Source organism: Podarcis tiliguerta (assembly GCF_965153285.1).
Source record: "Podarcis tiliguerta genome assembly, chromosome: 7".
In the NCBI taxonomy this organism is placed as follows: domain Eukaryota; kingdom Metazoa; phylum Chordata; class Lepidosauria; order Squamata; family Lacertidae; genus Podarcis; species Podarcis tiliguerta.
Window position 1 is genome coordinate 85,229,143 of NC_139540.1, and position 16,524 is coordinate 85,245,666.

At 43.2% G+C, this 16,524-nt stretch overlaps 1 protein-coding gene across 1 annotated transcript in view; it reads left to right on the plus strand.

Moving 5' to 3' along the window:
• The window catches only part of PFDN1 (prefoldin subunit 1), a 30,115-nt gene extending 13,891 nt beyond the window's left edge, over nucleotides 1-16,224 (plus strand). The window contains exons 3-4 of the mRNA XM_083448847.1: nucleotides 2,886-2,970; nucleotides 15,964-16,224. Coding sequence (XP_083304973.1) covers nucleotides 2,886-2,970; nucleotides 15,964-16,047 — 169 coding nt within the window. The 3' untranslated portion in view covers nucleotides 16,048-16,224. The remainder of the gene's footprint in view (nucleotides 1-2,885; nucleotides 2,971-15,963) is intronic.
• The last annotated feature ends 300 nt before the right edge of the window (nucleotides 16,225-16,524 follow it).

The window sequence follows — 16,524 nt, forward strand, 5'->3', positions numbered from 1 at the left end:
TTTTTATCATGCGCTGGTGTTACCAAGATACAAGAAAATGTTGAACTATACATATTATTAGAAACAAAGGTAAATGTAAGAGTATTATGGATTGATTTCATACTAAATACTTGTAAATGTTAAATAAATTAACACATTTAATGAATTAACACATTACATAAATAAATGTAAAAATGGGAGGCAGGCGATGTGGGATTCACATGAGAAAAGAAAGGGGCTAGAGGCAAAGTGCTGCAAGGGAAGGGGCTGTATGATCCTACAGGCCTTTGTTGCTCACGTAGCCACAGTTAGAAGATGTGCGCCAGCACAAGCCCTGGCATAGGCAACAAGCCTACGAAGGCTAAACTATACTTTTGTTTGGTGTTTGTTGCATGAAAGGATGCTGGAAACGAAGGTAGAAAGGAAGTGGAAGTCTTGATGCATTAATTCTGTTTTGATGCTGGGATGCATCTTCTTATAATGCAGCTTTAGTCTTGAATTTTCAAATATTTTTTTACATGTTCTGTAAAGTGTAAATTGAACCCCTTTATAAATGGATATTCATAAGGTTTGCCTTCCCCCTAATTCTGCCCTGGTAGTGTTTCAGAGCCAAACCCTTTCTTCCTTTGTCAATGGCATGTTATTTCAAGCACTTTCATAGAGGTGCTCCACAATATTTTTTAAGACATTGAACAATGGTATAAATCTACCCTCTAGTTAAGTGTCTAGCAATGCAAGAAGTCCCATTTGGAAGCTGTATGGTTATTTCTGTTTACTTAAGTAATATAATATGTTGGAGCTCTAGACCAGCCCTGCCCCCTGGCAGGTTAATGGAAATATTGTGAAGGCAGCAGAGAGCATTGTTGGCTGCCCACTCTCCACCTTAGAGCGGATTTACGCCACAAGGTGCCATAGGAAGGCACTGGACATAGTAAAAGATCCATCGCATCCTGGTCACTGTCTCTTCGAGCTCTTGCCGTCGGGACGGAGATACAGGACGATGAAGACAAGAACAAGCCGTCTTAAGAACAGCTTCTTCTCCAGAGCGATCTCGGCCCTGAATGGGAAGCCCGGACTTTGAAAGTCATCAAATCTCCTTTGCTGTATTTTACTATATTTTTTTAATTGGTGTTTTATGTATTTTACTATATTTTTTTAATTAGTGTTTTTATGGAGCAGCCAAGTAATTTCGTTGTCCCCGAAGGGGGCAATGACAATAAAGATATTATTATTATTATTATTATTATTAAATATTAGATGTAAGGCAAATTACGTTCCATACCTTCAGAACAGGTATCTCCTGGGAAAAACCTGCCTGCCCCAATGCCTTTTACAAGAAGTTTAACAGGTGAAATCCTCCCCTCATCACTGTGTCTTCATGCTGGGGAAAGCTTCAACTGGCAAATTTCTGCATGCCCCACTGCTGTAAAGCAAGATCAGTGGGAAAAGCAGAGGCAGGTATGCACCTGTCTGCTCAACTTTTCAGTGTCTGTGTATCTGTAGTAAACTGAGCAATAGTTCTCCTTTCTGGCAGGTCATATCACATTTCTAGGGTGTTGTACGACAAGGTTCCTAGGACAATCTTGTCCTAATCAGTTTATTACATAACTAATTGATGCATGACTGCTGATGTGCAGGTAATTTTGGACCCGGAAGAAGGTGGATTGGGGATGGGTGGGCTTATGCATGTTCCACTGACACGCATGGGGGCAAAGAATGCAGCCCCAGCACAAATAGGGGTGGTGGTGCCTCTAGTTTCAACTGTGTGAATGCGGTGGATGTCAGCCCACTGTTCTTGGCAGCTCTTGGTAAAATGGTGTTAAAATAAAAGCATTAAAATATGGAAAGCAGACATCACAATAAGACAACCCGCAGTAAAAGTAAAGTGTCATAAACCACCAAAATATGCAACAGCACCAGTACTAAAAGGTAAAGGTAAAGGAACCCCTGCCCGTACGGGCCAGTCGTGTCCGACTCTAGGGTTGTGCGCCCATCTCACTCAAGAGGCCGGGGGCCAGCGCTGTCCGGAGACACTTCCGGGTCACGTGGCCAGCGTGACATCGCTGCTCTGGCGAGCCAGAGTCGCACATGGAAATGCCGTTTACCTTCCCGCTAGTAAGCGGTCCCTATTTATCTACTTGCACCCGGGAGTGCTTTCGAACTGCTAGGTTGGCAGGCGCTGGGACTGAACAACGGGAGCGCACCCCGCCGCGGGGATTCGAACCGCCGACCTTTCGATCGGCAAGCCCTAGGCGCTGAGGCTTTTACCCACAGCGCCACCCGCGTCCCTGCACCAGTACTAGAGAGCCAGAAATGATTCAATTGAATATTGGGGGGTTGTGGACTTTCTGTCATTGATCCTTTGGTTGAGATTCCTGCATTGCAGAAGGTTTGGCTAGATGACCCTTGGGTCCCTTCTAACGATACAATCCTGTGATTTTATGATTCTATGCTATCCCCAAGGTCTATCCCCCAGGAAAGAAGAAGAGAGGCAAATCTTGGGAGGTTACTATCGCCAGCATCAAGCCTGAAGGGTGTAGACTGTTGGGTACCCATGGTGAGGCTTGCATAATGCCTCTAATTATGAGGAAAATCTTGGAGGGAAAAATAGGGAGCGGTTGTTTTTCATGGTGTTACAAATGGCAAGGGAGGACTGGATGATCATCAGGGATTATGGAAAACGTAGTTCAGCAACATCTGGCAGTCTTGCTGTAGAGAATATCCAGAAGCCTTTTCCAGTAGAGGTTCATAAGACAAGCTGACTTTATGCTCTGAATGGAAGACAAGCCTGTCAATGTAGAATTCAGTGTACTTTTCATTAAGATTTTATTTGGTTATTTGCAGCACCAACTCATGAATGCTGAATATACTGCCATATTCTTTTCTCTTTCTTTCACACTTTGTAGGTTTATCCTTCAGTCCAAAGGAGTAATTCATAGCCAACTCTTAGACAAACAAAAAATAGCGGAAGAGAAAATTAAGGAATTAGAGGTAAGTTTGGGGTTGGTAAAACAGCAGCTATTTATTGCATTTTTTATTTTCTGTTTTATACTGCCTTTTGTCCCAACGCAGACTTAACTTACACCTGCTTGCTTTATGCCAATAAGGATTGCTCCCTTATTGTCTCAACGGAAGTGATGCTAGAGGTTAACTGCACAGTGCTGTTTCTTCATCGCTTGTGAACTGATAATGTGAACCATGTTAATGTGTGTAATAAGTTATTGCTCACAATTGTATTTGAGGAACAAGAGGCTTGTGGTTTTCATTTATTAACCCCCTAATTGGTCACATGGAGATCACCAGCATCTCACTCTCAGTGGGCAAATTTGTAGTGCCTGCATATCCTCAAGCTGCAGCAGTCTAGGAGCAGGTACTGAAATGGGCAGAGATCTCATCCACTGCAGAAAAGAATATGAAAAGGCAGACATGCCAAACACCCTTTTGATAACTTGTTGTAGGATTGTTTCAGCTTCGGAGCTTTCAGTCATACCCAAATCAGTGAGTTGTTCACCTTAACATTTCCTTGGCAAAAATATTGGCATGGCAAATATATTCTTGGTGTTCAGTATTTAAAAAAAGGACTTGTAGTGAGAGAGAGCTGCTGGCAATTTCCTAGTCTTTGAACATCTATTTTTAGCTATTTTAATGGAAAGGAGGGAATAGATACGTTCAGGAACAACTGTGTTAATGATATGAAGCAAGCTAACATTTTAATAACATTTGGGGCTGAATGTCAGGTCTCATCAAATGAAGATAAAGTCTGCTTGACTCGGCAGCTAAGGACAGCCTTGGCGGCCAGTGCAGGTCAGATGCCCTAGAGGAAAAATGGCAGACATATTAGAGCTATATTTGCTCCTCTTTCAAAAATGCATTTGGAAATAACAGCTGTCATTTCTCCATGATGATGGCCACAGCCTCATTGCTAGAACAGTTGGCATTGGGGTTCAGGGTCAGCATTCTGAACAAAGTTTCCTCTTTTTTTGGCTGGTTTTATAGTTAGTTTTGTATAATGAGCCTTCAATACATTGTGGCTTCTGCTAAGCTTCTGTTTGTGGTAGGAAATGGTACTTGACTTTTTGAACTTCCAGAGAGCTTGCTGAGCTAAACGAAATTCTTGGACCTCTTCTTCAGTTGCAGCCTTGATAACCTTGAGGCAGCAGAGCTGGCTTATTCATCTGTGCTTTGAACCATATGATAGTCTATGAAGTATCTGTGCTGCGACAAGGTTAAATTTTGCCAGAAGCAGAGTGGATTTTAGGAGTGAATAGTTCAGGGAGGTGGCAGCTAGATTTCGTTCGTACCACTTTTGCTAGTTACCTTCATCGCATACTCTCCAACTCTACCATTATTACAGTTGTCCTATATTTCGGTCTGGGTTGATGAAGCCTCATACTAGAGGCACAGTCTTCTGTCTTGATCCTCCTTGGCTGTGTGACAGAACCTCCCACATCATTCATGGGCTGATGAATTTGCAACAGTTTCAGAACCAGATGTGAAAAGTGTGTCTGCCCTGTTTTCACAGCTAAAGTACTGTGGTGAAGAGACCTAATGTGATAAAATGAGGGGAAAGTAGTGCCTTTAAGAAGCTGCATGTTTTGAAAATTGCATAATTGAGAAGGGGTTTTGTTTCATCCAGTTTTTTTGATGGTGAGAAGATGACCTCACTCACCTAACACAAGTGTTGAGAGCAGCCTTCCCCAACCTTGTGCCCTCTGGATATTTTGGACTATAGCTCTCTTCAGCCCAGCAAGGTTGGGGAAGGCTGGTTAAGGGGTGGGACTTCACAATTTGCTTTGGAGAGTAAATTGTATATTAATCGAGTGTCCAAAAAACATGTTTTTCTCTTTTTCTGAATAGTGCTCCTCACTGGTTAATATATGGGCTATGTTTTTGAGCTAGACCACCAAGCATGTCTTGGAAGAAATATATTGTGCTATACTGTGGCATGCCCTAACAGCTTTTGTATTGCACACATTCACTTTTTTGCCCCCTATAACAGCCACCTCTTTTGCTGTTGTAGGGAAACCTGAGCAACTGGGAAGTTCTCCTGCTCACATTTTTGAGATTTGTCAAAGACTTCCTGCTGCTGCCGTTTGGAGCCGCATCTCCAACTGGCATGGCTGCCTTCTAGTAGCAGGACAGAGGTTTGGAGAGGTGTCTGCATGCAGACTCCAAGACAGTGTTATCCGACTATGCTTCATACACATCTGGAAGCATGTTGTTGTGATATTTATCCTCCTATTAAAACTTTCTGCAAAGAAACATAGAGGCATTGGTCTTGTAGTTGTTCACGTAGAAGACAAAGATTATGGCTTAGCACGAACAAACAAGTGTGCTGATGCACAGTAAGAAAACAGTGGCTGCTTTCTCTCTCACAGCTGAGACTGTGCCACCAGGAATAAAGCGATGGTCTGGTTCAGTGTTATGTCTGAACTCAGACTTGTGGTTTGTCTCACATCAAACAAACAGTGAGCTGCAACCAAGGCTTATTCTTGACTTACGACTTGTGATTTGCTTGGGGGAGACAAACCATGAGCTTGAGTTGGGCTGTAATGCTAAACCAAACAAAGGCTTAGCTTCCATAGCATGGTGGCAGCAGAAGTGTGGAAGAAACAAAGCTGCCACAATTTACCAATTGCACCAGCATGCTTGCATGTCCACACTAAGTCATAGTTGGCTTGGCACTACAGAATTAATACATCTTGTCCAATATTGTCCACTTCAACTGGCAGCAGCTGTCTGAGATCTTGGGTCAGACATCTTTCAAGGTCCCACTGCCTGAGGTATTTTGCCACTGAGACGAAGCCTGGAACCTTCACCATATACGAATATGGCTGACCTATGGCCCTTTTCTCAGAACTGATTGCACTTGTGGGAAGCATTTTTCCTGCTGATGATGTGGGCCTCTCCCACAGCCTTGACAATATTGAATATTCTTGATACCATATTGGCCCGAATATAAGCCGCACCTTTAAAATTCAAGGGGAGAAAAGAAAAAAAGACAATGCCCGAATATAAGCCGCTCCCTTCACATTCCGCAGGCACTCACACCCGTTCCGTTTTACCGTATGTCTGTTTCAGCAGCGATATTGTAAAAGCTAGTTTTTGTAAGGTTGTGAATTTAAGCCGCACTTTAACTTTTCATGGTTGGAATTTGGAAAACAAGGCGTGGTTTATATTTGGGCCAATACAGTAAGTATTCATGAGGGGAGGTGGGGAGAGATCTATTTTGGAAGCATCCTAAAATGATAACAGCCCACTTTTTTTTGCTTAAAAATGCTATGAGAAACTATTTCAGGAAAGAATAATTTGATTCCATTGTGGTACATGATAGTGCTTAGTGTTTCAGTGTGGCATTTGAGAAAAAGCAAGTTTTCTGATGCTGTAAAGACATGGAAAACACCCATTTCTCCTTAGTGGAGGAAGTGATTATGGCTGTGTGTTTTCACTGTTAGTACTTGATAATCCTTCTCTCCCCCTTACTATTCTCAGCCTGCTTAGTTGTTGGGCGTTGTCAGACGAAGTGGCTAAAAATAACAAATAGGGGGAGGCTGCTATAAGGTGGATTTCTCTACTACTGCGACTTGCTGTATTTATATTTACCATATGAAGGGGGAGGCGTGCAGTGGGAGAGAGAAGGCCTGTTTGGCATTCTTGATAAATGGGATATACTGTCCCAGCCTATGGGGGCCATCTCTTGGTAGGTTTTAGAGAGCTTGTGATCTAAAGTGGGTTCTTCCTTAACAAATAAGTGCAGAGTTTCATCTCATTATTCAGTTGTTAAATTTAGATATACTGCTTAAACTTAATCATTCATTTTAGAAAGGCATCTAGTTTTGGCAAAAGGCTTCAAGTAGCAGGGAACCCTCCACAATTCTGCTTGATATCTTCATATATTTTTTTACCTTCTCCCTGTTACCGTGATGACTAATATTTTACTGCTTGGCAAGTAGAAGATCCTACTGTCTCTTCAACAACCCCCTCACCCATTCAAAATGTTTTAAGGAAACTGTTTGATCAGTGAGGGCTATTTTAATCAGTCCACCAGACCTGCTGAAGTTGCAAATTAACAGAAGCTGTGCAGGACATGGATGAACCTGTGATCCCATGCTGTCCCAGTATTCTGACAGATAATTTTCTCCATAGTGATGGGAAGCAATGAATGCAGGGCTGCTGGAGCAGGGACAGATTGCTTGGCTCCAGCTGCAAAGGGGAGTAGTGTGGGAGAGTTTTAGCAGAATGCCCAGGTGTGCTGCTTACCTGGCTTCCCAGTGCTGGGGTCATGGCATGTTACTGACAGGAGGGAAGGTGAGGCGATGGAGAGGTTGGTGCCAACACCTCCCTGCTGCCTCACCTCTTCCTCTTGGAAACTGCCCGTGACCGCAGTGGTGGGAAGCCGCCCTGCCCCACCAGCCGCTACTGGAGGAGAGGTTGCAAGGTGAATGGGCATGTGCCATGGGGCAGAGCTTGCCAAGGGCCACGGGATTTAGATATATCTTCAAAAGGATAATAGCTCTATGGGCTGAGAGTGGGCTATAAGGAAACTCTCTGCTCTGAATACAAATACATTGCCCAATCAGGTTTCTCTCACCTGCATATGGTTTTTAAAGCCACCTTTTGTATGTACAGAGGCTACAGTATCATTCTAAAATACTTTCTGAACCTGTTTTTATTTTGGTCTGTCACTCTTTTCTACTGTAGTTTTCTTGAGTATATGAATACGTTAAATTGAAAATAATGTATACACATTTTAGTGTGTTACTTTCAAAATCGGTGATTTAAAAGATGGTTCTCAATCACCTTTGTCTCAACATACTGTTTTTGGAAAATAAATTTTATCTTTGTGAGATTTCCATCCTTTTGTAAGTTTCCAGTGGAGAAGGCTTTAAAAACAAGCCAACTCCCATACAGCCAAGTAAAACTGACTCTTCCCAAAGTCCTGCCATAGCAAAACACCCCTCTCCCCCTGTTTCTTTCCACCAGTATTTTAATCTGGGTTGTCTAATGTTGACACAGCTGCACAATCATGATAACATTCCTAATGAGTGATGGGAGTTTTCTGATTTCTTGATTTTCTGCCTTCTGCTTTTCCAACTTTGTTTTGTTCTGAGCACTTTAGAAGTGATGTCCCTCAGGTCAGTGTCAGTGGCAAAGTGCCTCTTCTTTATATATGCTGTTTAGGCCAAGGCCACATCAAGGATTTTTGCTCTTTAAATAAATCAGTATTTTGGCACTTTTGCACCCTCCTTCCCCTGCCCCACCAAATCTGCATTGCTGCTTCTTGGTTTTCAAAATTCAAACATTTTGAACAGAATGTTTCTGGGTTGTCCTAAGTGCCTTCCACTGAAAATGCATGTTTGAAATGCAGAACTACTCCTAAGTATCTGTGTCCTTGTTGATGATTAGGCTGTCTTGAGCATAGGTCTTGGAATTTGTGCTGAAATCATTTTGCACCTAAACCTGTTCTCTGTGTATTGGATCAGGATTGCCAGTAAATAGAGGATTTATTATCCACTTTTTACCCACCTTGTATAGTGGGTTTTAGAGATGGTGTCTTATGCGTTGTGCTGCCTGACTTCAGAGCAGTGAGATAGTAACTCATCTGATATCTCCACTTGGGACAGTTACATCTGTGATTTTTCTACAGAGCCTCACTTGCTAGTCATATATCTCACCCTCAAGGTCTTTTAACATTGCTCTAGGCCATACTTTGACAGTCATTGCACGAGTATCTCTACTCACAGAATTAATTTCATTTGCATTTATCTCAAGTATGATGACCCACCCTACACATTCCTTGCTGTTCCTTCCTCACTTTGGTTTGCTATGCAAAACCAGAATAATAGATTTTTTTGCCTCTTCCGGGAGGAGCAGGACATGTTTAAACAGACTAGTGTGTGGCATTGCTTAGAACAGAGCTGACAAAGCTTTGACTCATCCTAGCTAAACACACCTTAGTGTTCAGGTATGTGGCTGTGATGTCACAACTTCCTGCCTGGCCCACACCCCTCCTTTTTACACACCTTTCACTTTGCTTGCAGCTAAATGTTAATAGATGGGACGAGCCCTTCCTTGTCTATTGTACGTAACTGTCGGGCACATAAAAGTGTTTGCCAGGAAGGTTGGGCTCTTTATTGACCCATAGTTGACACCTTGCTTTCAGATATGTGAAAAATGTAAGAAAGACTTAGAGCAAACAGTGCAAAAGCAGAGTCTTCAGCAGAAGAAAGATTTCCTTTGCAGTCAGAAATGGTTTCTAATAGCACACAGCTTTGAGTTTACACCTGCCAGTCTGTAAAAGTTGAGAAGACACTCACTAGTGTCACCAAGAGACAAAAAACCAAGATAAAGCTATGCATGTGAACAAGTGGGACTTAATTATCCAGATAATAAAGATGTGAAAGGGGGGAAAATGGCTTAGTTGCTTCATTTTAATGCTTCATTTCCTTTTCCTTTTAATAAGTAATTCGGAATTAGTTCATTTGTTTTGGTTTTCCCAATCATTTTGATGAGACATTCATCCATTCTTCTGCTGCCTGCATCCTTTGTGTTTTCCATCAAACGGCGTATTTTCTGGTCTTCTGCTGCCAACCATCCATGCACCAGCCCTACCATATTTCAGACAGATGGGCAAAGCATACCCATTTTATAGACAAGTTGATTTTTTTATACACTACATTACATTTTTTACATTAATTTCACTGGGAGACCCAGCTGTATTCCAGCTTGTCACTTGTCTGCCTGAAATTCTCAAAGGCATTTTTCCAGAACTTGTGATAGGCAGAGATGCAATAATTTTCTTCATTTGCCACATTGGGAATGGCCAGCAGGATTCAACAAGGATCATAAACAAAATTTCACAAGCTGTCTGTACAGCTTGAACCCTCATGAATTGTATCTGATTTTTTTTTAAAGCTGCTGCTGCTGTTTTATTTATGCCCCACCCATCTGTCTGGGTTTCCCCAGCTACTCTTGATGGCTTCCAACACACCTATAAAAACACCAAACATTTAAAACTTCCTGATACAGGGCTGCCTTCAGGTGTCTTCTGAAAGTTGCATAGTTACTTGTTGCATTGTTATTTATCTCCTTGACATCTGGGAGGGTGTTCCCTAGGCCAAGGCCTGCCACTGCCTAGAAGGTCCTCTGCCTGGTTCCCTGTAGCTTTGCCTCTTGCAGTGTGGCAACTGCCAGAAGGCCCTTGGAGCTGGACCTCAGTTTCTGGGCTGAGCAATGGGGGTGGAGATGCTCCTTCAGGTATACTGGGCTGAGGCTGTTTAGGGCTTTAAAGGTCAACACAACACTTTGATTTGTGCTCGGAAACATACTGGGAGCCAATGTAGGTCTTTCAGGACAGGTGTTATATGGTCTCAGCCGTGGATAGGCAAACTGAGGCCCAGGGGCCGGATCCAGCCCAATCACCTTCTAAATCCAGCCCGCAGAGGGTCCGAGAATCAGCATGTTTTTACATGAGTAGAATGTGTGTTTTTATATTAAAATGCATCTCTGGGTTATTTGTGGGGCATAAGAATTCGTTGCAGTAGTCCGAGGGGGGGGGGGCAGATAACCAGTAGTAGTGACACGTGTAGTAGTAGTAGTAGTAGTAGTAGTAGTAATAATAATAATAATAATAATAATAATAATAATAATAATATATTTATACCCTACCCATCTGGCTGGGTTTCCTCAGCCACTCTGGGTGGCTACCAACAGAATTGATGATGATGATGATGATAATAAAAGTAATAAAACCCCAGACATTAAAAACTTCCCTAAACAGGGCTGCCTTCAGATGTCTTCTAAAAGTCAGATAGTTGTTTATTTCCTTGACATCTGGTGGGAGGGCGTTCCACAGGGCAGGCGCCACTACCGAAAAGGCCTTCTGCCTGGTTCCCTGTAACCAACTTCTCGCAGGGAGGGAACCACCAGAAGACCCTCGGAGCTGGACCTCAGTGCACTGCTGATCTTTATCTGGCACCCAACTGGGGTTGACAATCTGATTTCTTTCTGTTTATATTCCACTGTCCATGACAAGAGGGTGTTCAAAGCTGTGCTAGACTTCTGGGTCAGGTTACATGTTGTACTCACTTGCCAGACACGCACAGCAGCCGCCTGTGTTGCAGGTAGAGAAATACAGTCCACTTGCCAGACACACACAGCAGCCACCTGTGTTGCAGGTAGAGAAATACAGTCCACCTTGTAAGGATTCTGGCACCTCAGCAGTCTTTGGCAATTCACTGCACTGCAAAAGATACGTAAGCGTGCTGTGTGGGTTTCTATGTCCACCTTTAACCGGGTATTACTAATTGCCTGTGATTTTCAGTCATTGAGGTTGGGCCTTCCGGTGAACTGTATGTACCTGTTAACAGCAGGTGGACTTGACTTGTCCTCTTTGCTCCTGGTGGTAGTGTACAATTTGTTGTCCATTTTTATTTGGTTTGTGCTCTGTTGCATCCAGTGTTTTTATTTGAATGGATTTTCAATGCTCCAGTTAAATTACTAGACAAATGAGTAACTTGATAGTATCTGTCTATCTTAAGTTGCTTATTTATATGCCTTGTAACACAGACAACTTGGCCAGAGTCTGGAATATGAGGAAATCTAGTTGGATTCATCTCTGATTTATTTTGAACTGATGCTGCTCAAATTTTGGAGACCTTGCCCTGTCCTGGATGCAGCTTTTCTTTAGAGAGGTACATGAAACAAGCTGGGCATGTTGGACTGAGTAACTTTGGAAGGAGAGCAATGGGCATGTGGACTATTGCTATAGATGGGTGACAGAAGATAGGTATGATTCTTTGGCCTTAAATAGAGGAGTTCTGTGAATGGTATATATATTAAATCTGGATGTGTAACAGCATATTCTGTTTGCCCTTAGATGAGTTTACAGGGTCACGTACTTCCTTTGAGTTCAGTTAGATTAGTTTAAGAGACAAAGCCTTCAAGACTTCTCACTTGGAGTGTGATTATATCATTGCTTGCTTGCTTGTTCTCTGCATTGAGAATCTTTTGATATAAAAGCAGATTGTAAATTTTCTAAATACATAAGATAAACTTCACGGATCATAGGATAGTTAAAAATATTTGACTTCATTGCCCTCAGATGGTTACATCTTTCCATTCAGCTGAGAACTATGTGGGCAATTTTAAGCATTCCAGTGATGGCGGCAGCTCCAGAAACTCAGTAGAACCCTAGTAACTTCACATTGCTCCTGTCTGACACCTCCCTGTGGGACAGGAGCTTCCCCCCCCCCCTTGGGGCTGGAGAGAGGAGTACTCTCCAGAGAAGCGAGAGTGCCCTGCTGTGTCTCGAGATATGATTATCACTTTCCCTAAGAGTGTTCACACACAGTGTCAAAAGAATGTAAAAAATGAGAAGTGTTAACTTTAGAGATTCATAAACTCCAGGCCAGACATTTTTTTGAGACTGTGTCACAAGACACTTGACATCAGGGGTTTTAATTCAAGGCAATTGTATCATACCCAAGGATTCCAAGCCTTCGTGAATGAAGGCATCTGATTATGAGCATCTAACAGGCTGACACTTCAGAATGTGATGCCGGTGCTTGAGAAGAGCATCTTCAGAAAAGGAAGCTGACCTTGCCATTTAGCTCTGTAGATGCAGGGATGCTGATCTATCTGTCCCCTTTGGTCCAGACATAGCAGCATTCTGCTGCTGCTTGGAGCCTGTGACTGAAACTGGCTAGTCTGTTCAGATTGCCAGCTCTGTAAGGATAGCAGACTTCACAAACCAGCATTCTCCAATATGTTGCCCTTCAGAGGTTTCAGCTTTCATCAGCCTTTGTTAGCATGGGCTGCCGAAAACTGGGAAGTTAGTTTTAGGGAATAAATGGAACACATTTCTTACAGTGTCTTAACATCTAATCCTCAGAGATATTGCGGCAAAAGCTTCAATCCGACGGATTGGCCATGAGCCAATGTAGCACTTAACTGCCAAGATTGTAATAATTTGATTCATATTTGCAATAGCCCTATGAACAACTCAGTGCTGCATCCTATACCTGAGCCAGAATCAGGAGTTCAGTTAGCCACCCACCTACCTATTCCAACACATAGTAAGTAGCTGTATAATCTCTCTTCTATGCAAGGCAGACGCTGATCAGGAAATTGTATGCTTAGTTTTCATAAGTCAGTCATTGTGGAGTCTGACTCACGGGTTCCTGTGTGGTTGTGGAATTCCTGCAGGGTGACTGTTGCCTTGATCTCTTTTCTGGATACCTGTTTGAATGGCAGCTATTTACAGATTTTGCCAGAAAAATTGCTTTGAAGATATGCTGGAAGCCAAAAGCCAGGTGGGTGGGTGGATAGCAGCAGGTTGCTCCATTAAGGGCCTGCACAAGTTGTGAGCCCATCGGGGGCTCTTGGCTGGGACATCTTCAGTTTGGTCAAAAGTTGTGCAGGGCTGACTCAGCCATAGACCATTAAGGTCTTGGCAGAGAATGTGGGAGAGTCAGCAGTGGCCGAACCAGGCAAGCGGCTTTTTCTTCCGCCAGTGTGCTGGAGGTTGAGAAATCCATTCTGGATGGTAAGATGGTGGTTACACTGGAAATTCTGCTACCTTTTTGCACTTGATTTGATTTCTCAGAGGACAAAGAGCAGCCAGACATTCCCACTGTGTTGATTCATTAGAGAGAAATATTTGTCAGACTTGGAATGATTAGTTCCCCATGCACAGCTGCCAGGTGAACTTGCTTTCTCAAGCAGGCTCTCTGTGTGGCATTAATATAGACCACTGTCCTTCTGATAAGTATGTTGAGCCAGAATGTTGTACACTTACTTCTCAAAAATCATTTTTTTTCTTTGTTCTAATGGATGATGATTGCCATTTGAAAAGCTTTGTTCATGAGAGTTAAGATGTTTCCTACTTTCCCACTTCCTACACTTCTGGTGCCTTCTGCATTATTATTGTTATTATTGTTGTTGTTGTTATTAATTATTATTTTGTATATCGCCCTGTACCTGCATGGTACAGGTTTGTAAACTTTTTATTCTTGCTGCCATGTGGTCAGGTGGAAACAAATAGTATAAAGCTAGAAAGTGTTTCCTGCTTTGCGGTGATGGCCCATTTTTGTCCTGGGATCCAACACTGGTAATCATACCAGACTCTCGAAGGAAGCTGGCAGCTGGGGCACCGAACTGGCCCAAGCCTTCAGAGCCACTAGAGAGATAACTGGCATAGGTTGAATCCCACCTGGGGAATCTGGATGGGAACGATGATGCGGCCATTCCAGCATTCCTTGGCATATATGAGCCCTTTTCTGGATGGTGTGCCTGCTGGGGAAATGGCTTCACTTTTTGTTGGAAAGTTATTAACAATGACTGTGGGGACAAGTTCCACCCATGAAAAGGGAATCGTTCTACATGTGCACTGCTTTCTCTCATCCATGCATGAGTCTAACCTCCACCCACCCACCCACCACATTCTCACTAGGCCTTCTATCTTACTGGGAAGTCAACAAACCTTTCTGGTCTTTGGGCTTTTTGAGAGAAACGGCAGGCAAACAAGAGAGGAGAGCTGGCAAATCACCATGGTGGCACCTCATCTTTGCAATGCCCTCCCTAGAGAGGCTTGCCTGGCATCAACTCATTTATCTTTCCAGCACCAGGTGAAGACTTTTTAATGTGTGCATGCCTTTTGCTTATTTTCATATTGCATCCTCTTACTAGTTTGAGTTTTGTGGCTTGTGATGGGGGTGAGCGGTGGTCCTACTTGCCTTAGCCAGCACCCCCTTGCACTCCTGCTGGCAGGGCAGAAATAAGGGTGGAAGAGAGCTCTGGGGGTTCCTCTGGTTTTCTCCCAGGTTTGTTTTGTTTTTTAAATAAAAGAACACTTCATTTGGAAAGCAATAAGAAGGAATTAAAGGGGCTTGAGCTCTGTTCTGCTCTTGTCACCCCTCTTTCCCGCCCCAAATACTCCTGCTGTATGACACAGTCTGCATCAGAGCACCCACAGTGGTGAGTCAGCGTTGGCTGTGCTAGCACAGAAGTTTGCAGTGATGCGTATAGATCTGTGCAAACCATCTACCTTGTCCCCAGTTCCCAGAGCAGAAATATTTGGTGGATGTTTCAACCAGGCCCTTTTAAAACTCATTTGTAATACCTCTTTAAGGATGTTTTACTCAGGATTTCCTGACAAAGGTATTGAAAATCATTCAGCTTAGAAACATGGTCATTTACTAAGTGTTCAGCCTGTGTCTTCAATTAAATAAAACATTGGATTGAAAATTATATTGCTCTTCTGTCTTGAGTAAAACTCATATTGAAAACTAGATATCAGAGGTTTGTCTGCCTAGAGGAATGGCTGACATACTTTTGCAAGCAACATTCCTCTGTTTTGGGTTGTGCTGGCATTTGCCTCTTTCCTGGCATAAAAACAAGGTGTTCCTCATCTGCCATTAGTTAGGTGCTCATGAGTACCTGCAAAGAGGAGGGGGGAGCCTAAAGCTAGGCTTGCACCCATCTCTAGGCAGAGCAATAGCCCTTGTGTCCAGTAGCCATTACAGTGGTACCTGAGGTTACATACGCTTCAGGTTACAGACTCCCCTAACCTAGAAATAGTGCTTCAGGTTAAGAACTTTGCTTCAGGATGAGAACAGAAATTGTGCTCTGGCAGCACAGCAGCAGCGGGAGGCCCCACTAGCTAAAGTGGTGCTTCAGGTTAAGAACAGTTTCAGGTTAAGTACGGACCTCTGGAACGAATTAAGTACTTAACCTGAGGTACCACTGTATCCGTCTTGTCTAAGGAGAATACCTTTATCCTCCACAATTTTGTCTTTTAAAGACATCTAAATTCCTCTAACCTTTTCAGCATGGTTCTTTTTAGGGGTGCTGTTCAATCAGTGCTAGCCTCAGTTTGATAGTTGGCCCACTGATGTTGATGGACCTGAGTAGCTAAGGTTCAGGTCTACTCTGAGTGGAACTTGATGGAATATAACTCTTTGCTGTTGCTTTTGTGCCTTTCAGCAGAGAAAGTCGTACCTGGAGCGGAGTGTGAAGGAAGCTGAAGATAACATCCGGGAAATGCTGATGGCTAGAAGAGCACACTGAGGGTTTCAGCCCCACCACTGCCTGCCCCTTACCTTTGGACTGAACAGTTGGAAGCCAAGCATGTTTGAAACCTTGCAATATAGAACTACCTGTTGAAGACACAAGGAGCTTGAGTTATGTCATGTCAAACCCGCCCTGTATTTTGGTGTACCAATAAATCCTTTCTGTGTTATATAACGTGGTTGCCCGACCTGTCCTGGGTTCTGTGTTAACAGGGACGTTTTTCAGACGCCTCTTCTGTTGTTCCGCATCTGCATTATTCTAGTTTCAACTTCCCACAATTTTTTCTGTTGAAAACCGAGCTGTAGTTCAAGAATAGGGCCTGGTCAGCCTTGGTCTGTTCTGCACCATCAGCAATAAGCACGAGGTCTTTGCGGAAAGGAACTGGTGTTTTGTTTGTGCTCCTGAATGCCATGCTTATGCCAGTCAATCTGGGATTAACCTAATTCTGGTTACACCGGGGGGGGGGGGAGGGAT